At 45.4% G+C, this 24,664-nt stretch overlaps 3 protein-coding genes across 4 annotated transcripts in view; 2 read left to right on the top strand and 1 right to left on the bottom strand.

Annotated features, from left to right (window-relative positions):
* anos1b (anosmin 1b) overlaps positions 1-12,578 on the top strand; it is a 50,465-nt gene extending 37,887 nt beyond the window's left edge. For both annotated transcript variants that reach the window (XM_066647805.1, XM_066647804.1), the window contains exons 7-14: positions 1,721-1,911; positions 4,692-4,818; positions 6,012-6,167; positions 6,892-6,983; positions 9,361-9,529; positions 10,070-10,299; positions 10,725-10,866; positions 11,774-12,578. In XM_066647805.1, the coding sequence (XP_066503902.1) occupies positions 1,721-1,911; positions 4,692-4,818; positions 6,012-6,167; positions 6,892-6,983; positions 9,361-9,529; positions 10,070-10,299; positions 10,725-10,865 (1,106 nt within the window). In that variant the 3' untranslated portion in view covers position 10,866; positions 11,774-12,578. The remainder of the gene's footprint in view (positions 1-1,720; positions 1,912-4,691; positions 4,819-6,011; positions 6,168-6,891; positions 6,984-9,360; positions 9,530-10,069; positions 10,300-10,724; positions 10,867-11,773) is intronic.
* Positions 12,579-14,829: 2,251 nt separating this feature from the next.
* Positions 14,830-20,840, top strand: senp5 (SUMO specific peptidase 5). Its single transcript, XM_066648076.1, has 10 exons — positions 14,830-15,094; positions 16,148-17,152; positions 17,234-17,339; positions 17,433-17,580; positions 18,673-18,720; positions 18,806-18,883; positions 18,965-19,102; positions 19,182-19,265; positions 19,355-19,405; positions 19,538-20,840. The coding sequence occupies exons 2-10, from the start codon at positions 16,342-16,344 to the stop codon at positions 19,667-19,669; spliced, it is 1,596 nt and encodes a 531-aa protein (XP_066504173.1). The 5' UTR covers positions 14,830-15,094; positions 16,148-16,341; the 3' UTR covers positions 19,670-20,840.
* On the bottom strand, positions 20,823-23,285 carry ncbp2 (nuclear cap binding protein subunit 2). The gene is made up of 4 exons (XM_066648077.1): positions 23,097-23,285; positions 22,380-22,561; positions 21,535-21,673; positions 20,823-21,366 (listed from the first exon to the last, which is right to left on the bottom strand). The coding sequence occupies exons 1-4, from the start codon at positions 23,169-23,171 to the stop codon at positions 21,268-21,270; spliced, it is 495 nt and encodes a 164-aa protein (XP_066504174.1). The 5' UTR covers positions 23,172-23,285; the 3' UTR covers positions 20,823-21,267.
* Positions 23,286-24,664: the final 1,379 nt, after the last annotated feature.

Here is a 24,664-nt window from a genome sequence, read left to right as displayed (position 1 = left end):
GGACGCTGGAGCTGTGTGACTGCGACACCTACCTGCTGCTCCACCGTGCCGCCCACACACAATACACAAATTACCAAAAGTAACCTAAAGCATGCTACGTAAAGAGATAGTAATGTACCTAACTATAAGATTATCTTTTATAACAGTGGTTCAGATGTGCGTCTGTAGCATGTTCACTTTTCCTTGTAGTTAGAAAAGAGCCAAAATTCCACTTGTAAACAGTGGGCAGAGGCTAAATTCAGCTGCTCTTTTTCTCCTTGCATAAATGAGTTAGAGTCAAACCACCATTTTACTTTTCTATGCACAGAGACTAAAAGCAAACAACTAAAAACATCAGAGTACTACTTTAAATGCTAAGCATCACTCCTTTAATTACGTAGAGAGTAGTGGATAACTCCGCTGCACTCCATACAACAGACAGGGGTTCATTTCCCAGCTCAGGTAGGAACACAGTGTTACACCACTAAGAGTCCCTGAGCAAAACCCCTGCAGCATTATCCTTCCACAGTAACATGATTTAAACAGTGTAAGTTGCTCTGGAAAAGAGCAGCCATAAATATTAATGTATGTCAGTGACCTAAGTTGATTCTTGATTAGTAGCGGTTTCTGTCTCATTGTTTTGTCTAGACTTACACTAAGCCAATCACAACGGAATAACACTGTTGTTATGTTCCATGTTGTAGGCCTTAGCAACTTTCCAAAATATTGTGATAAGGGGGAGACGTGTGTTCAAATAAGGAGCAGATTGAGGCTGCTGCGTCTGTATCTGTGCACCACGGGCTCAGGCGTGTTGTGGTGGGACGTCTTGTCCACCGCACCCTGCAGCAGGAGACCCAAACTCCATTCATCATTTATTTGTCCCACCTAAGAATCACAGAAACACACACACAGAGGTGCTTCTGAGTGGCAGTGCAGGCTTGTGAAAACAATCCCTCCGCAGCCAGGATTCACGAAAGCTAAATAACAGAAGGACAGAGGGACATGGAGGTTTCCGAAATGCAACACCCACTGACTGTTTCAGCTGTTCCTGTTGGTATTTGAGCTCACAAAGATTAACAAACATACTCTATTTGTGGTGTCCTAAAAATAATATCATCATCATTAGCTGAGACGGAATATCTGTTAGAATTAAATTACTTCTTAATTTGATTCAATACTTCATCTGCAGGATATAACCCATATGGCCAACTGTTCTGAGACGAAGGGTATACGTGATTAGTTAATCCGTGCTGCGCTGCAGTTACAGCCCGTACCGTTCTCGGAAGGCTTGGAACATTTCATGGCATTCAGCCACAGAAACCGGTCAGGTACTGATTGTGGATGATTAGTTCTGGACCACAAACCCCAATACAGTGGGGCCTTCTACCCCTCTAGCCAGGGCTTGTCATTGCGCTTGGTGATGCTACGTTCTTGTGCAGCGTCCCGCTTCATTCAACAAGATTCAACAAGCAGAAGGTCTGAATTCAGTCTGTCTGCAAACATTTGGACTAATAATGTGTCAGATATGTTTTACAGATATATAAATACAGAAGGATGCTGTAGCTGTGATGTAGGAAAGTGATCTTTCAGCTGTGCTGTTGCCTGTCCTGCTCTACGTATTAAATCTTTTCAATCTAAAGGTGAATCCAGCAGGACAGATGACAGAGTTACCTTCTCTGACCTGTTGATTTGTGTCCTTTTCTGCTGGCTCTCCCTTCCCGTACGTTCCTCCCCGTTTCAGACCCGTTCCCCCCGGAGCCTCCTCAAAACGGTAGAGTCGAGAATCAGACGGTGCTCTCCGATGGCAGGGTGAGCGTCCTGCTTCGCTGGGACCCCCCCACCGAGGGAGACCTTGTGGTCCACCACTATAAAGTGACCTGGAGTGCTGTAGGCAGCTCGAACAGGAAAGAAAACGGCCGGGTCACAGACAAGGTAAGATTTTATTTAAAAAACAAAGCAAAACTGTGATTACTTTAGATGTCCAGTCTACTCCAAGTTTCTAATATGAATATTCTCGCTGTGAGATTAGGCGTATGAATGTTAAGAGATGATTCAACCTGTTTCTAGAAGATTGTATTAGACTTAAAGGTTTCTTATTCCATCGGCAGAACATAGTCAAGTGATGTACTAAGGGATAATGTCATTTAAATCAAGCCAAAACAATTGAGTCTCCCCCCAGTCACTCACCGTGCCCCCAGCTATGCCCCATGCTTTCTCTGAGAAATGTGACCCCAACCCACCCCTTCTTTTCAAGCTGCTGTTAACGCAACAGAAGCGAACACTATACCTTGTCAGAGTAGAATGTAAACTGCCCAGATCTGTCACATCAGCTGACAGAAACCACCAGAGAGCAAAGCCAGTCATGCTCTCTAGGACTCCTGGCAAGTGGAACTTCTCCTGGTGAACCTTATAATATTCACACAAAAATCTCTTAATGAGTCGTTAGCTACTTTCCCTAGACATAGGACGACTTTACTTGCTTTTAAAGCTATTATTTATTACAGTGTTCCCAGTGCAGCTCGTATCTCATCCTCCTCAGAAGCCAAGCAGCTCACTACCTCTGGCTCTGAAACCTGCAAATATTTTTCTGTCTCACCTGAACAGTAGGGGGGTACATCGAATAAATTCTGAAGGGGGGAAAATCAGTTTGAGAAGAAAAATGAGCCACAAAAGAGGTGCCAAAAGCTCTGAAAGGTCCTGTGAGGTCCTGGGCCTCTGCACGTCTTGAGGTTTATGAGTTATCTGTTTGTATCCTTCACTTAAGACAGGCGTCTGGCATCCGCTGACACATGGGAGTAATCCCCTGCTGACTTTCCGCAGCTCTGCGTCCCAATCAAGCCGAGGAAGTCCTAAATCTAAACTAGAGCTGAAGAATTACACTTTTTCTTTGGTCAGTCCCTTTTTGGCCGCCACTGCCTCACAGGTGCTGGACTTCTGCGCACCACCTGCGTTCTAATAAAGTGCGAGCCAGTGTATTTATTCCTCCACAAACGCCCGTCGAACAAAGACGCCATCTGGTCTTGTGATCATCGTATTTTACTGTAACCCAAGCGCTCTCCTTAAAGCCGCAACTCTCAAATGGTTTTGATTAGGTAATTTGTTTTTACAATGCAATAACTTCGGGGTCTGAGAAAGTCATCCATTTCACTGAACAGTAGCCTATAAAGAAGAGCAATTTCAGAGACAGGTTTAATAAGAGTTGTTCATTTCTTTTAAGTGTTGGAGGGTTACCGAAACCTACGTGAGACGTGAAGCATCATTCCGAACCAGCCTTTTCATTTAAAATACATTACGCGTGGACCACAGCTTTATAATCTCTCGTTCGAGCTTGAAAAAATGCACCACTCTTGTCAACAAGATGACTGTATTTGACTAGCTTCCTCACGCCGGTGCTCATTTGTTTGCTAGATTAGATAAACACGAGGGGACAGGTAGACGGCGGGATATCTGTTATGTGACGGGGCTCTGAACGAGGAGAGCCTTTTAATAGGGAACCGAAAAACGACTCGCATCCCCTTTAGATGTCATAACGTGTTTTCATTCCCTCTCCCTGATGGAGACGACAGCAGGGTCCTCCAGCACAAGATCGTTAGGAATTTTTACAAGGGGCTCCCACCGCATTCCCACAAAGAGCAGCACTGCCGAAGGAACCGAATCTCCTTCCTGTATTCGCACTCTTGTCTTTTATTGATGAAACTTTCCCTGACCTCATCAGCGAGAGAACGTTTAACATTTCTGCTACAGCCTACAGCGGCCAGGCAGGGGAACGACGGAGCGTTCGGCCACTTGTTGTGAGGCAGACTGTGAAAATGTTTGCGTTGGAGCTTGCAGCATTAACCTGGAATATTTACCGGAGGTCACCCCGAGGCTTATACCTCATATAAAAGGAGGCATTGAAAACGGTTGGGACTGTGGGTGAATACGTGGAGGGTGTAACCTTTCAGAGAAAGAAATAAGAAAAAGCAGGCAGGTCTGACCCTTTAAAGCTGATGCGGCCTCCCCCTCCTCATTCCTAAAAACACTTAAACATTTAACCTTAAACCTTAAACACTGCAATAATACACACCAATTTAACTCCAAGGAAGCAGAAACGGGACGGTTCTACCAACACGGAGCTCACCTTGCTCTGTTTTGTCCAAAGCCGAAACTCAATTTCCTATTGGCTCTAGTGGCAAAGAAGTGTTCGGGGTCTGGAAGTCATAACATGTGGCTCCATGGTGACATCGCACACATGAATTCCTCCGGGCTCGTTCGCACACACGCTTGTGAAACACATGTTTTGGCTATCTGGAGGAGCATGGACATATTGAACCTCATTATTCCTCATTAATGTCTCTAACGCTGGCTCTCTGTTCCACTGCTCTCCTGCTGGCTGCTCTGTTTGGTCTAGAGGCGCTAAGGATGTGAGGTCTGCTTCAACTGGCGTTTAAATGCCCTGTCAATCATCATGAAATAAGCAGAAAGAGATATGACTTACCGAGGAATCAGAAGCCAGCGTGAGCGCAGTGGGGCTACGGTTTGGTTTGACTTCCAAGCACCGAACTATGAATGTATTTTAGGTTTCGGGTCCCAATTGCACCGAATTGTGTTTATCTGGGTACACGGTGAGTCTTTAATAACACTGCGTCGACCAAAGAAACGACGGTTCTCATTCCTGTCGTGGTGTTTCCACTGCTGTGGTTCGACCTGTGTTTTTTTGTCACGTCTCACAGACTCTGACTGAGATGGAGCTGGTGGGACTCCAACCCGACACCCGCTACCTCGTCCAGATCCAGGCCGTCTCTTTCTGGGGGCAGAAGCGTTTAAAAAGCAGCCGAGTGCAGCTCTCCTTCACCACTGGTAAGAGTTAGCCTCCAAACAAGGGACACGTGTCTGTGTGTGTTTTGCTAGAAATATAGGAAACGTCTTATCTACGTTTTAATGAATGACTTGAGCGTCTCGAGCAAAGCGCGTTCTGTTGTGTTTGATGTCAGAATTTTAAATTTATGGGGGTGGCTGTCGGATTTAAAATATTTGCTCTCGTTAAAGTCTTTGTTCTCGTCTTCCACCTTGAGCTATTCATCAGCGTTGTCACTGATAATCAGGCGAAACCGGTGCCATTAAAAACATGGAAAATCTCCGCTGGCGAGACCAGTGTTATATCAGAAAAGAAGGCTTACTCTTTGGCACCTGAGCGGAGCTAAGTGGGTTTATCCTCTGAGATAAAGAGTTAATTTCTCCTTCAAGTAGCAGATTCCTGGCTTGAATCAGAGCACTAGATCACTCCTTATCTGAGTCCAATTGAGCTGTGGGTCGCTAAAGGGGGTCACCACACCAGGGCTTTGGGTATTCTCGCTTGTCCCTCAGCCCCCTAAAAAGGGTCCGGCCTCGCCGTTAGCAAAGAGGAGTTGTTGTTGTTTTCTGCTTTTAATTACTCTTTATAAATCTTCCACGAATTCTGCCAAAACTAATTCCAGACTCGCAGCAAAGAAGCATGAGAGAGACCCGGAGACCTCCAAGCTCTGCTTTGGCTTCGGTTCCTCATTCTAGAGTGCGGAACTGGCAGGCAAAATAATGCAGAGTTCCATTCCATTTTTCAAACCTGAAATATGCATCCATGTTGCCTTTCCCTCCAATTATTTCTGTTCCCTTGTGCGCATACTTTGTACGTCTTTAATTTCATTCCCTCTGTTTTAATCAGCGTTGCGCAGTCCCTCAGGAGGCCAGTAAAACATAACTTGCGTTATAATATATTCTTCTCCGTAGACGTAGGCCGGCTAATAACTGGCGCTTGATGAGGTGCAGTTTATGCGGCTGACGTTACGGGAACGGACGGCTTCTGTGTGGACGCTGGTCTAGGAATGTAGAGTTAATGCCATGTTTACCGTTGCTAACGTGCATGATTTTTCATATTCCTGAGTTTCTGCATCTGCTTCCATTTGTACGTTATTTTTTTTCCCACTGATCCTGCGAGGCCTAGCAAAGGTCGCGGCTGAAATGAATTCCACTCGGTGAACGTGAATGTAAATGTGAGTCTCCTCCTCTTGTGGCAGGTTCCTCTCCCGGCCGTGGGCCGCTCTCCCGGGAGTTTTCCAACGAGCTGCCCGTCTCCCACTCCCCTCCCGCTGTCCTACGCCTGGAGGCCGCGGCCCCCCACTACCACGACAATCAGCTGCAGGTCAAGGTGTTCTGGAAGAGTCGACTCCCAGGCAAGTGAGCCTTGAGCCATTGTTGGGGGGAGTGCATTAATCAAGACCTCATGGGGAGATCTTTGTTGAGTTAAATTGAATTTTAAATTGCCCACGTTTTTTTTCCACCAGGCTGATTACACAAAGCGTATTTGTGTGTTAGACAGCTCTTTAAATTTCACAGCAGATTTCCGCCTGTGTCCTTGAACCAGTCCGAGCCAAGGAAAAGCAGCCGGCTGACTAATGTTTTATTGAAGAGCGTTACAAAGACACAAGTCTTATGATGAATTTTATCCATCCTACATAAATAGACCCTCGCTGGGGTGTCCTCTCTATACCTTCTCCAGCAGATTGCTTCGAGTTTGCTTAGTAAGCGCGCTCCGAAAATACTCTTTTGGCGATGCAATATTCTTCAAAGGGAGGATTCTGCTCAAACCACAAAGCATCATAAACAGGGGGTGCTGATTTACCGTTATCTCTTGGAAAGAGAGGCAAAGAGATGGATGAAGACAGATTTAATAATATCAATATGGCTGCGAAATGAGAAGCAGATGTAGGGAGATGGCTCTGTGGGCTTCAGACAACCTGATGCGCAGTGGGAAATGAGTTTGATGAAAGATGTAATGCTGCTTGGACACACAGAAGGAATGTCCCTTAATATATGCCCCCTGTCCATACGTGGCCTGGGCACAGACCAGCACCTCGGACCCAGTGTTAACATGTGTGTGTTGTATGTTCCATGCAGAAAACCAGAGAGCTTCCTCCTATATTTTAAGTTGGTATCCAGAGGTGTGTGCCACCAACGTGACCAAGAGGGAGAGGAAGGCTACTGTACAGGTAGGTCCACCTTTGTTCCTCTGCTCAGAACAAGACTCAATGGCCTTTACATCAGCCAATCAAGACACAGCTGACACACTGCTGTTTTACACACACACACACACACAGAGAGATCAGAACACAATATGTGCTCAACTCAACCTCCGGATCAGGACACTGTGATCCTTCACAAACACGGTTCTTTTAAATGTGTGCAGACAACAATCCAGAGTCAGGACACGTGCCAAGTGTGAAAAGGGCTGCTGGGATTGTATTCCGAGTGGTCTTCCAAGGGTCCTGACCCAAATCTGAAAAGCATCACATTGTCCAGATTTTATATTGCATTAACGTCCAGCTTCTTTGTTGCTGGGAACACATGCATAGAGCAAAGGTCATAAAGAGTTGGCGGATGTGAGGCAGCCTGGATGACCTTCAGAGTCATTCGGGTTTGGATGTGTCCGCCAAGGAGAGGAGGAGAGAAACTGTATATTGTTTAATAAACATAGGAATGCTGGGCAGGAAGCATTTGCCTTTCAAGCAGCTGGGAGACGTGGGTCTTTGAACAGCCACATCAGCACCACACTCACCCACAGCAGCCTTTATTATCTGGAGGAACTGAAGGTGATCTTATTTTATGTGTAAATAATGGAATTAGCATTACAATTGGAGGGCGCAGCAGGTAGTGTCGCAGTCGATTCCCGCTCCGAGTGACTGTGAGGAGTGTGGTGTGCTTTCTCTGTGTCTGCGTGGGTTTCCTCTGGGTGACTGTCTGTGAGGAGTGTGGTGTGTTCTCTCTGTGTCTGCGTGGGTTTCCTCCGGGTGACTGTCTGTGAGGAGTTTGGTGTGTTCTCTCTGTGTCTGCGTGGGTTTCCTCCGGGTGACTGTCTGTGAGGAGTTTGGTGTGTTTTCTCTGTGTCTGCATGGGTTTCCTCTGGGTGACTGTCTGTGAGGAGTGTGGTGTGTTTTCTCTGTGTCTGCGTGGGTTTCCTCCGGGTGACTGTCTGTGAGGAGTGTGGTGTGCTTTCTCTGTGTCTGCGTGGGTTTCCTCTGGGTGACTGTCTGTGAGGAGTGTGGTGTGTTTTCTCTGTGTCTGCATGGGTTTCCTCCGGGTGACTTTCTGTGAGGAGTGTGGTGTGTTCTCTCTGTGTCTGCGTGGGTTTCCTCCGGGTGACTGTCTGTGAGGAGTGTGGTGTGTTTTCTCTGTGTCTGCGTGGGTTTCCTCCGGGTGACTGTCTGTGAGGAGTGTGGTGTGTTCTCCCTGTGTCTGCGTGGGTTTCCTCCGGGTGCTCCGGTTTCCTCCCATGGTCCAAAAACACACGTTGGTAGGTGGATTGACAACTTCAAAAAAGTGTCTATAGGTGTGTGTGTGTGTGTGTGTTGCCCTGTGAAGGACTGGTGCCCCCTCCAGGGTGTATTCCCGCCTTGCGCCCAATGATTCCAGGTAGGCTCTGGACCCACCGCGACCCTGAACTGGATAAGAGCTTACAGATAATGAATTAATGAATGATTACAAATGGACATCAGAAAGTCTGTAGACCCTTACTCATCCAGCGTTTCTTCACAAATAAAGGGCATGAATATGCAGCTTTTCTCTCTTTCCCTCTGCAGTAGGAGCCTCTACGAATCTGGAAAGGCCTTAGTCTAGGTTTTGAAACATTTATGAGCGAATCTGACTGCATTTTGCCACAAGAGCCATAGTGAGGTGGGGATGGTGATGGTGGATGATTTGTACTGGATCACAGTCTTACTCCGACTCGTCCCAAAGGGATTGGATGGTGCTCCATTACTCCAGGCTTTATACCTCTCGAGCTGACACTTGGCATTAAGCATTTTTGCAGGTGCACCGGAGTATCTCAGTCTTTTGGCAGTGAGACAAGTGTGTGTGTGTGTGTGTGTGTGTGTGTGTGTGTGTGTGCGCACTCTTTAACGTCTCCACTTTTCAGTAGCTAACAATGGAAGGATACGTTTATAAAGACCTGCACATTGCCTATAAACATCAGCTATTTTAACACAAAGCCTGTGCTCAAACGTAGATATATGGCACACAAGGCTTTTGCAGTCAAGAGAGTTATGTTTCCAGGCGCAGTCCGTCATGGGCTGGTGACGAAGGTAATGAAAATGTGCGAGAAGTACAGCCTTTCTTTTTATGACACAAATACACTCCGGATAAAGGGATGGAGATCTGATGCCAGGAGCGTGGGGTGACATTCGGTTCCAATGGCAGTTTAACCACATTTTCCACTTTAACTTCTGTCTAGTGGCCTTTTCCTGAAGGGTATTTCGCTCGCCTTTTATTCTCCCATTTCTTTTGATCCCCGTCCCGTGGAGTCTGCTCCCGTTGTCGGGAAAGTCATCTCGAGTGGGCGTCCTGATCTGTTTCATTACTTTCTTCCTCCAGGGGACGCATTTTGTCATCACAGGGCTTCTCTTTGCCTGTAAGTACAAGGTAGCTGTGATGCCTCTCTCTGAACATGCTCAGAGGACCGGTGCCGTGACCTCCGTCACTACCCCACATTGCTCAGCCCTGAAAAGCAGAGGGAAGAAGCTGCCCTCCTGCGCCCAGGACGGTAAGGCATCGTAAATCATTTCCCTTCTGCTAAAGATTGTGAGCACATTCTCATCCAACACTTGTTCTGAAATCAAACGAATGGAAGGAGAAGGGAAGTCGTTTACTGTTTTTGCTGCTGTATCAGCCTCTCCTCTTTTGGGAAGGCTTTGCACTAGATGCTACCTCATTTCTAGCGAGTGTTATGTGAGGATCTGATGGCATTAGGTCCTGAGAAACACTAGTGGGATCAGATTTTGAGAACGGATTAGTACCGGGTCTCAAACTCCACTCCAACTCAAGGTTAGGCTCCTTGAAGTGTCTAGCAGGGAGTTGAAAAGTTGAAAACACAAAATTTGAGTGGTCCCAAAGTTTCTGTATCAATTAATTGATTTCCTAGAACCTTACTTCCAAGGCGAGAACCTTTTATTTTAAATATAGTTGTTCTATAAGTGTTCTATCCATCATTCCATTCCTGCCATGGTTTTATAAGCTGGTAGTAAATTGCGTGACGTGTGTCTCCTCTCCTCCATGGTACTGAGGCTGTACTTCTTTGTCTTAGAGCGCCATCTGCAGGTGAAGAAGACACTACAGCGTCCAGAGAAGCTGACAGCGGTGTTTCAGGTGGTGAACGGTTCTGTGGAGGGACTGTTCCACTGGCAGGTGTCTGAGGTCGCTCCAGGTCAGGCGCCCATCACCGGTTTCCAGTTCTCCTGGTTCAAAGTGTCCAACAGCAGAGTAGTGAACCAGTCTCCAGACACGCTCATCTCTCAGACGCTGAACCTAGCTCCTGTAAGTCGGTCTGCATGAATACTTTAACAGAGCAATCACCGGCTTTTCAGTGTCAGTCCGTCGCAGCCACCTGCCGCTGAATCTCTGCTGTGTTCTTTCTCTCACCTTCTCCCTCACTCTCTCCAGCTTTATTCCTGCTTTCTCGTTCACTCAGGAGAGTCATGGAGCCACAGTCCCACTGCAGTTCATGTGGCTCGGCTCCAACCTCTGCTTCCTGGGTCACAGTTTGTGCTGCTTCCTCTGGTCGTTTGTTTTCCAGGGAGACATTCAAAGCTTTAGCAAGCCTCCTGTGTTCAACCACAATGTTCTGTAGAAACTGTTTTGTTGTTGTTGTTGTTCTCTCTCAAAAGATGGCTCTGTTAAGAATCTGACGTGACTCTTACTAGTCCTGACCAGCCCATGTGTTTCCTCTCTCTCACTGTTAGGATCAGCTCTCTCTCAGATTGGAACAGCTCCAGCCGGAGAGTGTGTATAAGGTGCAGGTCCAGGTTCTGTCCGAGACAGGGAGTGGGCCCTCAGTAGCCAGAACACTACACACTCCACAGATTAATGGCACACAGCTATGAGGTAGAGTACATTACATTTCATGCTTTTTTTTTTTTTTAATGGAGGTTGAGCCAGGGCAGTGGGTGCACTTTACAGTAGCTGAACTCTTCGTGTGAAACTGGAGGTCATTATATGTTCCTTTAATTTATTTATGTTTTTATATATGTCCTCGCTGTCCAACTGAACTTTTACAGGAGAAGGGGGGGGAAAAAGGTTTTAAGTTTCAATGGAAGTCATGGAAAAACAATATATTCCATATAATATTGGAACAGGGCGGCACGGTGGGTCAGCAGGTAGTGTCGCAGTCACACAGCTCCAGGGGCCTGGAGGGTGTGGGTTCGATTCCCGCTCCGGGTGACTGTCTGTGAGGAGTGTGGTGTGTTCTCCCTGTGTCTGCGTGGGTTTCCTCCGGGTGACTGTCTGTGAGGAGTGTGGTGTGTTCTCCCTGTGTCTGCGTGGGTTTCCTCTGGGTGACTGTCTGTGAGGAGTGTGGTGTGTTCTTCCTGTGTGTGTGGGTTTCCTCCGGGTGACTGTCTGTGAGGAGTGTGGTGTGTTCTTCCTGTGTGTGTGGGTTTCCTCCGGGTGCTCCGGTTTCCTCCCACAGTCCAAAAACTGTAGGTGGATTGGCGACTCAAAAGTGTCCATAGGTGTGAGTGTGTGAGTGAATGTGTGTGTGTGTGTTGCCCTGTGAAGGACTGGCGCCCCCTCCAGGGTGTATTCCCGCCTTGCGCCCAATGATTCCAGGTAGGCTCTGGACCCACCGCGACCCTGAACTGGATAAGGGTTACAGATAATAAATGAATGAATGAATATTGGAACATTTCTATTGGTTCATTCAAAATGGAGATACATGTGAAGATATGCTGAGGCTGCGTCTTATATTTAGTGTCCTAAAATACAGATTGCTAATGTTTGTTTCATTTTGCAGACTCCTGTACAGTTCTGAAGTTTCCTCGCAAAGTTGCTTTTTGCTGTGATCTCTACAGTCCTCTCCAAACCTCCATTCCCTGTGCTGTGTTTTGCTACAGTTGACACGTTGCATGGAAGTCAACCAACAACATCTTGAAAATGATAACTGTCAGAGATTTAAAGCCTATAATTGAATACTTTTACATGTACAAAATGTGTAGCACTGATGTATGTAGAATGTAGTGTTTTATTTTTGTTATCCCCTGTTAGTACACGTATCGCTTGTATTATTTTCCTAATGTTTATAATGAAAGCTTGTCTTTGTTTCTGAACCTCTAAAGTTTTGAGCAGTGCAAGTATTGTTCTAAATTATTTTTTTAGAGTCCCCACTCACACACATTCTCTGATCTTGAAATATTTATTGTGGTGTGCTGCAAAGTGTAAGGCCTTCATTATTCTGATCTAACTGTTGACACTGGTCATATTCAGCACATCATGTTCCACCGTATTATTCTGAACCGACTGGCTGGAGGATTTTAAATATTATAAATGATCAAAGCATGCTTCTGAGGCAACAACGGATCCATATCAGTCTCTAAGTATAAACAGACAATGAATCATTATTAATGAATCATCTGTGCTTAATTAAACATTTATAACCGTGGTGAAAGAAATGCCAGTTCAAAACACATTGTGCCTCCATTGTCAGACATTTCTCCTCACATTGTGGCAGATTCTTTGTACAAAACTGTTATGCTTTTTGTAAATATTGAACTTAATGTTGTGTTACTTATGGGTCATCAATGTTACAAAATAAACGTTAAAGTCGATTCTGTCTGCACTGTCTGTTTTGGCCCATGGACTGCAATGATCTCGGACTCTCACAGCACTTTTAAACATTGATTGTTGGAGAAGTCTTCCTTGGTGGATTAGGACATTTCCTCTGCTCTGCCTCTTATCTCTGACAAACCAAATATTTAACAAGCCCTTCCTGACCACTGCAATGATAAAAGAAATCCCCTATCAGCTTTTTATATGCATTTCACTGTCTGTGAGAAGTGTTGTGTGTTCTCCCTGTGTCTGCGTGGGTTTCCTCCGGGTGACTGTCTGTGAGGAGTGTGGTGTGTTCTCCCTGTGCCTGCGTGGGTTTCCTCCGGGTGACTGTCTGTGAGGAGTGTGGTGTGTTCTCCCTGTGTCTACGTGGGTTTCCTCCGGGTGACTGTCTGTGAGGAGTGTGGTGTGTTCTCCCTGTGTCGGTGTGGGTTTCCTCCGGGTGACTGTCTGTGAAGAGTGTGGTGTGTTCTCCCTGTGTCTACGTGGGTTTCCTCCGGGTGACTGTCTGTGAGGAGTGTGGTGTGTTCTCCCTGTGTCTACGTGGGTTTCCTCCGGGTGACTGTCTGTGAGGAGTGTGGTGTGTTCTCCCTGTGTCTACGTGGGTTTCCTCCGGGTGACTGTCTGTGAGGAGTGTGGTGTGTTCTCCCCGTGTCTGCGTGGGTTTCCTCCGGGTGACTGTCTGTGAGGAGTGTGGCGTGTTCTCCCTGTGTCTACGTGGGTTTCCTCCGGGTGACTGTCTGTGAGGAGTGTGGTGTGTTCTCCCTGTGTCTACGTGGGTTTCCTCCGGGTGACTGTCTGTGAGGAGTGTGGTGTGTTCTCCCTGTGTCTGTGTGGGTTTCCTCCGGGTGACTGTCTGTGAGGAGTGTGGTGTGTTCTCCCTGTGTCTGCGTGGGTTTCCTCCGGGTGACTGTCTGTGAGGAGTGTGGTGTGTTCTCCCTGTGTCTGCGTGGGTTTCCTCCGGGTGCTCCAGTTTCCTCCCACAGTCCAAAAACACACATTGGTAGGTGGATTGGTGACTCACAAGTGTCCGTAGATATGAGTGTGTGAGTGAGTGTGTTGCCCTGTGAAGGACTGGCGCCCCCACCGCGACCCTGAATTGGATAAGGGTTACAGATAATGAATGAATGAATCCAGTTGTTGTGAAAGCACAAGATCTAAAATAGTATTGAATGCACTAAAAAATAAAAGAAATTAAAACATTGTGCTGGTAGCTGAAATACACTGTTTGTAACTTCCAGGAGGACTTTTGTTTTTGTTATTTTATTATCTTCAGAGATGGTTGCATCATTCTGAAACTGTAAATCACTTCATTCATCAGGAGTCCCGTTGTATTTATTCATTTTTATGAGACATTTTTACAATCTGTCTATTACTTCTTGCAAAACTTTGCAGTAATTATTCTTTCATGGTGTAAATACTTGTACCAAGCTGTTCTTCCTCACGCTTTAATAAAATCCAGATATTCTCTCATATGGCCTTTACCGAATAAATATCAATGCTACAACAACATTAGTGGTAAACTATTAACCAAATCATGAGCTGCTGTACAAAGCAGAGTTTCCCAGTTATCCAGATAACTTTAAAGCCTCAAAATGTGTCCAATAAGAACTGAACTGAGGGATAGTCCTGTAGGTGTACGGGTTTCTCCTCAATCTTGCAGGGGCTGTTCCAAAAAGCAGGATTTCTGAGTTAAATTGATAACTTAAGCCCAGAGTTCAGGTCTCTCCAATATCCATCAGCTGACGTGAAGATAGGCATTTATAGAAAAGCTGAGATATACCCTGCCAAATTGTATCTCCCTGACCTTAAAGCATTTCCCCACTAGGTGTTCAGGCCGACTATAAACAAGGCCGCATCTCAATCTCACTATGTAGTGCACTACGGAGAGTGGTGAACTGTAACCTTCTGTTTTTAAACAGCGTACTCCTTAATCCAACGGGGGATGGCAGACGACGCGTAGTTACACCCCAAATGACATTTATTATGCAATATTTAGGTTTATGTCGCCTTTTGTAGCGGACAAACCGAGTGCACTTCGTAGTGTGCACTTCTGTAGAAATTGAGATACAGGCCACGCAGCAAACGTACCCTTCAGTGGATATTAATATAGCTTTGGCTTGTATGTAAGTACTAAAATAAGCGGGTTTTTGTAGCTGTAACGTGTTTTAAAACGGGTTTTAGTGGTCAAAACACTAGAGGGCGATTTGAACACAAACGACCGGGCAGTTGCAGTGACGACAACACTAAGCGACCACATCTCTTTGCAGCTCGCATCGATGGAGACTCTTTAATAAACACACAGAGAGAAAGATGTCCAGTGGTTTTAATTACGATGGGTTTGGGAAGCTTTGAGAGTCCTTCATGTGCTCGGTTTGTCCCTGTGTGTGTGGACGAATGCATACTCTACGTTACTGGAGATGCACTTCGCTGTTTAACGTTAGCCATTATCCGATAGACGTTCAGCCCCAGTGTGGGCGCCCAGCTCGGCGGCTAACTCACAAACAAGGTATGTTCCGAAATTCCTACAGCCTCCAGCGTGTTTTATTCATTCATTCTTGTTTACATGGACGTGTACAAACGAGCTGCTGGGTCTGACCGAACCGCACCGAGCTCTGCTCCCCGGCTCTGGCCGCTCTGAGGAACAAAAACCCTGAAAAATGGGACTTTTCACTACCTTCTCGGTCATTTACGGGATTATTTGTAGGAGATATCACTGAGTACAGAGAGATATCTACGTACAACACCGTTAAGATTAAAAGACTCACAGGTGTTTTTATTCCTCAGCTACAATGCTTTGTTTATATTGGGAAGAGGGTAAGATTGTACACACACAGCTTGTTTAAATGAAATATCTATAAATACCTTTGAATAAAAACACTGGAGAGATGTTCCTAGAGATGTCCACAAACTTTTGGCTATATGGTGTAATTCATTTAGTTGTTGACATTATTCAGTGTAAACAGACCCAGTCAAACAAGGTGGGTTCACTTTAAGAGCTGTGTTTTCACGTTGCTATGCCTTTATTGTGGTGACATAATTCTCTACACATTATTATAATACACCAATCATTAATGTGATAACATTAAAATTATTACCTTGTTTCTACACTCATTGTGCATCAGCCCCACTTTCTACACCCTTTTTCTCCGTTATTCACGGATTAGGACCCCCATAGAGCAGGTATGATTTGGACAGCTGAACCCTCCCAGTGCTGTAGTGACACTGACACGCTGTTGGTGTGTGTTGCACTGGTAAAAGTGGATCAGACACATCAGTGCTGCTGTGAGTGTCCACTCTGTTGGGATACACATGCCTGTTTGGTCCACCTTGTTGATGCATAGTTAGAGACTGTAGCTCATCTGTTACTGCACAGTTTTTGTTAGTCACTAATGTGTCTGATCCACGTATACAAGCAAATGTTTTTGCCTGATCAGTGTTCCTGCACACATCCTGCAGATCTGACCAAGGGGAATGTGAATCTAATAGGCCAGTGGGCACCTGCCTGTGATGTGCATCATTCACAAAGACTAATACTGCTGCTTATCACTCATTTTGGCAGGTCCTTTTACAAAGATGTACCAGGCAGTTTGACAGAAGCAGAAGACTGAATACCTCTGGGACGATCCTTTTCCGTTTGATCTCATCAATCCAGTTCCAAGTCGAGGCCCTTATTAGTGGTTGTCAATGGTGGAGACCTGCTAATCCACACAGGCAAGGGCAGACTGGCCCACGGAGGAATGGGTAAGGCTGGATATGAGGGTCCAAGTGCATAACGGCTCCGACCAGGCAAAGTCGGCTCCAGCTGAGATGTCAGAGAATGGGCGCTCACGGAGGAAACGTGTGCCCAAGTTATGCGACTGCTGTGGGCCAAACACCAAACCTCACGCGCTGGGCCATGACCAGGTCACAAAGAAACGGGGTCGGAAGAAGAAGGAGGTTGCGAGCGAAGTAGAAGTAACAACTGAAAAACAGATCATTTCAGCAGTGGTAGATCTGGTTTCCACAACAGAGGCAGACACGATGACTGTGGGCGAGGTACCGCCAGTGACATGTCTGGAACCAACAACAGCACTAAGTGGAGATCAGGTCATTCCTTTGGTCACTGACTCAAATCTTCACAATGGCATTGGACTTAGTATGGATGACAGTCCAGAAACAAATAAAGGCATTGATACAAATTCCCTGTCACTTAGTGACTCCAAAAAGCCCGGTTCTCTCACACACCCAAATCCAAAACAAGGCAGTTTAAATACAGACTGCGCTGCTCAGCAGGAGACACCCACAACACCCCTGGACTGTAGTGTACATGTCAGTCCAACAGCACAAAATGACTGCACAGAAAAGACGGTTGTACAGAGAAACAGCATGGACTCCGATCAACTCTCAGAACCTGACGCAATGGAAGTTGAACACCCTGTGTCTGCCCTTTACCTGAACATCATGGCTTTAAGGGACCACCTCTACTGCAAGCGCCCTCCAGGCTGTACAGAAGAAGAGCCACCAGAGGTTCCTCAGCCATCTTCAACAGAAACGCAAAAAGAAGAGATTGTAGAACTCATTCATGGTACTGCCTGGTTGTTTTCCACTTACTTGATGTTGTGGCTTTATGTTTTCTGAATGTGATCTTATGTTTTTTTTTTTTCAGAATTCCTCGAGTCCTTCTATGGAAAGTATGGCAGCTTCATTCCACTCAGTGAGGAGGACATTCTCGAGTACCTAAACAAACACTTCAGTGCAGACTTAAAGGACAGGCAAGGGCATTTACACCTGACAAGGAAAGCAAACTGACCACAGACAACGTGTACTAGTCCTTTGCTCACCTCCCTTCCTTTCTTTTCACACAGAAGAAAAATGATACACACTGAAGTCATGAAGTACAAGGCGGGCTTGGCTTGTGCTCCTATGCATTTTTTCAAAGTGACCTACAACAAGCACATTCTGGCACTTGAAGACCTTGCAACACTTGATGACCAAAACTGGGTTAATGACCAGGTGAGCCTCGAAAATTCATTCATTCATTCATTATCTGTAACCCTTCTCCAGTTCAGGGTCACGGTGGGTCCAGAGCCTACCTGGAATCATTGGGCGCAAGGCGGGAATACACCCTGGAGGGGGCGCCAGTCCTTCACAGGGCAACACACACTCACACATTCACTCACACACTCACCTACGGACACTTTTGAGTCGCCAATCCACCTACCAACATGTGTTTTTGGACTGGGGGAGGAAACCCACGTGGGCACAGGGAGAACACACCACACTCCTCACAGACAGTCACCCGGAGGAAACCCACGCAGACACAGGGAGAACACACCACACTCCTCACAGACAGTCACCCGGAGGAAACTCACGCAGACACAGGGAGAACACACCACACTCCTCACAGACAGTCACCCGGAGGAAACCCACGCAGACACAGGGAGAACACACCACACTCCTCACAGACAGTCACCCGGAGGAAACCCATGCAGACACAGGGAGAACACACCACACTCCTCACAGACCGTCACCTGGAGGAAACCCATGCAGACACAGGGAGAACACACCACACTCCTCACAGACATTCACCCGGAGGAAACCCACGCAGACACGGGGAGAACACCCCACACTCCTCACAGACAGTCACCTGGAGGAAACCCACGCAGACACAGGGAGAACACACCACACTCCTCACAGACAGTCACTCGAAGGAAACCCACGCAGACACAGGGAGAACACACCACACTCCTCACAGACAGTCACCCGGAGGAAACCCACGCAGACACAGGGAGAACACACCACACTCCTCACAGACAGTCACCCGGAGGAAACCCACGCAGACACAGAGAGAACACACCACACTCCTCACAGACAGTCACCCGGAGGAAACCCACGCAGACACAGGGAGAACACACCACACTCCTCACAGACAGTCACCCGGAGCGGGAATCGAACCCACAACCTCCAGGTTCCTGGAGCTGTGTGACTGCGACAACTACCTGCTGCGCCACCGTGCCGCCCAGCCTCGAAAATGTGCCAGAAAATATTATTGCGGAAGAAATAACGCTATAATCATGTATCTCTGTCTTTTCTTTATCTCGACAGGTCATAAACATGTATGGTGAATTAATTATGGAAGCTACAAACCACAAGGTACAAAGCATTGAAGGTGGAGGCTTGGTTGTGGTTTGTTAATGAGGTCAACATTGGTCATACTGTGTGTTTCTTCTTCTTTTAGGTCCATTTCTTCAACAGTTTCTTCTACAGACAGCTTGTAGCTAAAGGCTATGAAGGAGTGAAAAGGTGGACCAAAAAGGTACAGCATTAGACATTGCCTCCTATTAAAAGGAGTCACTCAACCTGTAATGTGAAAAAGCATCGTCTTCCCGTGTTGTAGGTGGATTTGTTCTCGAAGAGTTTGCTGCTGATTCCCCTGCACTTAGAGATCCATTGGTCCTTGATAACGGTGGATATCTCCAAGCAAAATATAAACTTCTATGACTCCCAAGGAATATTGTTCAAGTTTGCCGTTGACGTGAGTATTCTTCTGAATACACGATGCTGGTTTTGTGCTCTTTACTTTGATTGGATTTTAACCTGTAGTTTTCCAACAGAACATTGAGAAATACATGTCAGCGGAGGCCAAGGAAAAGAAGCATGCCAATTTCCAAAAAGGCTGGAAGATGACTGTCAACAAGGTTGGTGCCAAAGTCCAGCTGTTTCATTGTCGATTGATTGCGTGATGGGAATAGTGTGTTTAAAGATGCGTTATTGCTCTTTTCCGTAGCCGATCCCACAACAGAAGAATGATAATGACTGTGGAGTTTTTGTCTTGGAGGTAAGAGACGTGCACGATCTCGAATGGCATTCAGGAAACGTGATCATGTCACGTTAATGGATGCCTCATACGATATGATCTTTCACATGATGTTCCCATGGTTAAAGTTCATTTATCTCCCCCCCCACACAGTACTGCAAGTGCCTGGCGTTTAAAGAACCATTGCTCTTCACCCAAGAGGACATGCCTAAAGTCCGCAAGAGGATATACAAAGAGCTCTGTGACTGCACGCTCACGGACTTAAAAAAGCAAGTGCAAGCTTAAAGATGTTTGCTGGTAAACAGACTTCACGGTTGTTAGTGGGAAGCAGTGGAGGAGGACCTGCAGCTCATGGTCAGTCGCCTGGAAATAACTGTAGTGGAGTATTTTGGAAGTGAACTGACTAGAGATGCCAAAACATCAGCCTTGCCGACCGTTCCCAATTTCAAAATGGAGGGTTCACCAACCGAAAAAGGCCCGTCTCATTGAACACAGATGTTGCGCACTCACTCTTTAAAAGGCCCGTTTTCAGCAGTGACTTGTGGCGGCCCGGAGTTACTCGTCTTTGTCCGTTTGTGTGTCAAGCCTCAGCAGCTTTTTAAAATGGATTTAGCCATAATCAAACTATGTGGTTCTATCAGGTTTCTTTTCGACAAGTATGCAGTGAGTGCTCACAGTCGCCTCACGAGACTTGAAGGATTTAAGTTGTACCGTTTTGACGACGTTCTGGACATTGGTGCGAGCAGCGTTTAACAAACACGAGCTTTTAAAATGAATGTACTGTTTAATGAAGAACAGAACTTGTGACACCAGTCCGTTAACTTGATGACGACCGTCTCAGACTGAGCACAGGAAGCCAGACTCTTAAACCCCCACCGTTGGAACCGTTTGGGCAGTTTAGTTTTTAATCTTCGTACTCTTAATTAGAAGCACTCTAGACACTTTTTTTTAAAAAAAAGTTGATTTTCAAGCGCCATGGCATCTGACAGTTTCTGTAGCATATCGCTTTGTTCTAAGGTCAGTTTCACACTTCGTTAAAGTATTTCAAGGTTCTTGCTGAATTCAACACAATGGTTTCAGATGCAAATTATGTTTCGGTAGCTGTGAATCTGAATGGTTTCTTCGTGACATAAGCTGGTTAAATCATGCTAAACAAGTAAAGTAGTGAGGACAAAATGTGTTTTTTTTTTGTTTTTTTGTATTTTATAAATACCATGTTGCTAAGAAATGAGGAGACATGTTATAACAGCCTTATGTTTATATTCTGAAATGAGGCTTTACAGTGTGGAGCTGGAGTAGAAAGGTGCTGAGTGGCCAACGGTTAAAGACAAACGTGGGATACTGTATTTCTAGTTACTTGAAGCATAACAACAAAATATGACCTCAATGAGATGCTTCAGTTTCCTTCTGTTTGACTACTATTTTTTGTCATTATTTAAGCAACTATATAAAACGATTACCGATAACCTGTTCTGCGTTCTGATTCATTTACAACTACCACAGAGTGTGCAGAAGTAGCACATCTCCCTCGCGAACAGACCATCGTTTAAAAAACACAGCTTCTATTTGTCATGCAGTATTTTCTTCAGGACAGATGAAGTCGGGTAAGCCACGGCTGACCACCTGCGATTCAGCACTCCTTCGACCATTTCTACAGCCTGCCATACATTTGTTAGACATCATGGCTCTTACAAAACCCCAGTGGTAAAACATCTGGATTTTATTACAAAAACAAAAAGTCAATATATGAACCTTTACTCAGACTGGACATGGCAGACGCTGGATGTTTCCTATATGGCGATGTAGCTTAAAAAACTGTACACTACCATTAAATGAAAAAGAAGAAGAAAAAAAGGGGAGGAGAGGGGGTCCCTGTAATGAAGCTAAAACTTGTGAGGTACTTCCGGTGTCCTTTGTAGCTGAGCTAGTTTCCCATATCCACCTCGTGCTGGATCGTAATCTTGTCTATATTCGTCTCGCACCTGGAAAAAGCAAAGGAGGAGCACAGAGCATGTTTGAGATTAGTAAATTACGCTCACAGACTCTCATACAACCGAGACCTGATATTAAACCACTTATTCTAAATGATTACACCCCTAGCAGTGGTATATATATATATATTTTTTTTTAGATGTAGTATGCGTACTCACCTGACCACCGGACTTGCCGCGGCCAAACTGCCGTCCCTCTTTGAAGCCGGCATCCCAGTCTGTTCTAATGATCCTATCGTCCAGTCTGGTACCGTTAATAAACCTCATCGCATGCTCAGCGTCTGCTCGGGTGTAGTACCTTGCAGCTTTGTTAAGGATCCTAAGATTGACTCTGGACTAAAGGTGAGGAGACCATTGTGATTGCTTCATTGTAATTTCATCCAAAGTAGACTCTGTAATAGAGTATACTGCCTTATTGTATACTCTATACTTATAGCTCCGGGTGACTGTCTGTGAGGAGTGTGGTGTGTTCTCCCTGTGTCTGCGTGGGTTTCCTCCGGGTGACTGTCTGTGAGGAGTGTGGTGTGTTCTCCCTGTGTCTGCATGGGTTTCCTCCAGGTGCTCCGGTTTCCTCCCAAAGTCCAAAAACACACGTTGCAGGTGGATTGGTGACTCAAAAGTGTCCGTGAGTGTGAGTGAATGTGTGTGTGTGTGTGTCTGCGTTGCCCTGTGAAGGACTGGCGCCCCCTCCAGGGTGTATTCCCACCTTGTGCCCAATGATTCCAGGTAGGCTCTGGACCCACTGCGACCCTAAATTGGATAAGCGGTTACAGATAATGAATGAATGAATATTTAGTGCACTATTTGTGGGCAGAAGGTTTTACTGATCACTGATGTAATGCATGATACAGGGATTAGGAAAGGAGATTTAGCCTACATTACTGAATACAATATACTACAGTATTATTAGTTAAGTAGACTCTTCATCTCTTCAACTGAGGAAACATTCATAAGGAGCCTTTGTTAAATAAAAGGGTTTAGGGAACACCTCCGTAAAAGGATACTCAACAAAACAAAACCCACAAGCCGTCTTCTTGATCTTGTCGAGTCCGATGATGATTCTCTTCACGTCTCCACTTTTGGAGAACAGGTCGTACACCTGCTCTTCTGTCGTGTAGAAGGAAAGATTTCCGACATAGAGAGTACAGCTTTGTTTCAGCAGCTTCTCTTGATCATAGCGATTACCCTTCAATAAGAAGAAAAACAAGAGATGTGTTTGGAATTAGTCCTGAGCTCCTTAACCGCGTCACATTTGAAAACACGTTTCACCAGGTAAAAACAGTTTACTGAGTGATGATAATAACCACCAACTCAAAATGCCTTTCTATCCCATAATAACCCCTCACCCCACAATGCCTCACCTCATCATAATGACGTATAGTTTCATAGAAATGAAGAGCATGTCTGTGACTTATCCTTTCATAATAATTATTGAGAAATACCTCATAATAAAGACCTATAAGTCGGAAAATAGTATGCTCTCATTGTTATAAAACAGCAAGTCAGATTTCTTAATTAAAACCCCTGTCTTATTTTCTTTTAACAGCACAGCTATTCGCTCAACGGCTGATTTTATTGTTTGATATAAAACCAAACATATCCCTAAGCATTTAGAAAGGAAATGACAAAAACAGGGACAACAGAAACTCTGGCTCCAGCTAACCTTAGCCTGCCTAGTGTCCACGTCCCCGGCTGAAATTAAACGCTTTCCCGGGTCTTACCTTAAAATGCTGGTCTCTGTATTGACTGACGTCTATGTACGAGTCGCTGAGGAGAGCGTTTAGTTTAATAGACATAATGAACCCAGCGATAACGACCCCCCGACACACAGCAGCTAGCCACCAGCTCACAGCGCAGCGGACCCGCTTCCTCCTCCTTTAAAGCGAACAACCGCTCTCTGCATCACTGCCCCCACACGGCTGGGCTGAGCCTCTACAGCACACAGGCAAACTAATACATACACTGTGCTTGTCACTTGTAATTATTCTGCTGTAAACGTGATTTGTCGCAGCATTTGTTTTGTTCAATAAGAAGTTACCGTTTTTATGAATTACATAATACACAATAATAGTGTGTGTGTGTGTGTGTGTGTGTGTGTGTGTGTGTGAGTGTGTGTGTTGGAGTGGGGGGCTCATATCTTCTCATCTACAGAAAGAGGGCACTGCAGGTATAACCCAGTAAACATTTGGCCGTTGATTCAACGTTGAAATAACGTAATGACTGCCGTCTAATCAACGTTCTCTTAAAGTTGAAAATGAAAGTTGAAAAGACGTCCAAACACATACATCGAAAAGACGACTATTAGACGTATTTTGGACGTCCATTGACGTTATTAATTGGTCCCGAAATAAATTACTCGTATAAAACGTGTTTTGGACGTCCACTGACGTTATCGATTGGTCACCATTTAACTAACTTATTAAGATGGAATTTGGACGTCCATTGACGTTTAAAATATGTCCTTGACGGACAGGCTACTTTTAGACCTATTTTGAACGTTCAAGGACGTTCCTTGTTTACTGGGAAGAACCACAGTCCTAAAGTATTCAGACACCCCAATACAGGTACACAAATGTACATTAAATGTAAGGTGTGTGTATATATAGGCCTATTATTGTTGTTATATTATTATTATTATTATTATTATTATTGTCAGTCACACATGTCCAGGCTCCCCCCTCAGGCCACTGTCTGTTAGGAGTGTAGTGTGTTCTCCCTGTATCTTTGTTTGTTTCCTCCAGGTGAGATGGTTTCCTTCCATAGTACACACACGTATAGATAAGAGATATGAGTTTTGTTTTTTTTTGTCCACAAATGTGAGTGTATGAGTGACTGGGTGTGTGTGTGTTCCTGCTCCAGATTGTGTTCCTGCATTGCACCCAGTGATTCTGGGCCAGCTCTGGACCCACCGCATTCCTGATCAAGATGAAGTGGTTACAAAAATGAATGAATGTACAGTACTTGAGGTTGAAACAGATCCTTCATTTGGTAAAAATGTTAACAGAGGTCAATTGTTAAAACAAAAAGAGAGTTTAATTGAAAGTTAGATGAAAACAGTATGCTTTCAAATCACGCATGGGCTAAGTCATCATTCTCAGTGCCAAGCTCGGGCCAGAGCTTTGAGCTGTGGAACAGTGGAACAGTGTTCTCTGGTGTGAGATGTGTCCATACTAAACCTCTTGGATGGAGGGGTGTCGTCATTCAGAAATAATAATCCATATCAGACCTGACCTCACTAATGTTACTGAGGCAGAATGCCATAAAATACTTACACAAATCCTTTACAGTG

Source organism: Hoplias malabaricus, chromosome 16 (genome assembly GCF_029633855.1).
Source record: "Hoplias malabaricus isolate fHopMal1 chromosome 16, fHopMal1.hap1, whole genome shotgun sequence".
In the NCBI taxonomy this organism is placed as follows: Eukaryota; Metazoa; Chordata; class Actinopteri; order Characiformes; family Erythrinidae; genus Hoplias; species Hoplias malabaricus.
The sequence above is the reverse complement of the archived record's forward strand: the minus strand, read 5'-3'. Positions and strand labels throughout refer to the sequence as shown.

Bases quoted from the DNA above. Each gene is read 5' to 3' on its own strand.
- senp5 (XM_066648076.1), top strand. From the start codon at position 16,342: ATGAGGGTCCAAGTGCATAACGGCTCCGACCAGGCAAAGTCGGCTCCA. The intron at 17,340-17,432 runs GCAAGGGCATTT...CTTTTCACACAG, and splicing joins AGTGCAGACTTAAAGGACAG to AAGAAAAATGATACACACTG. The intron at 19,266-19,354 runs GTTGGTGCCAAA...TCTTTTCCGTAG, and splicing joins GGAAGATGACTGTCAACAAG to CCGATCCCACAACAGAAGAA.
- ncbp2 (XM_066648077.1), bottom strand. From the start codon at position 23,171: ATGTCTATTAAACTAAACGCTCTCCTCAGCGACTCGTACATAGACGTC. The intron at 22,562-23,096 runs GTAAGACCCGGG...TTCTTATTGAAG, and splicing joins ACAGAGACCAGCATTTTAAG to GGTAATCGCTATGATCAAGA. The intron at 21,674-22,379 runs GTATCCTTTTAC...CAAAGCTGCAAG, and splicing joins TGTGGGTTTTGTTTTGTTGA to GTACTACACCCGAGCAGACG.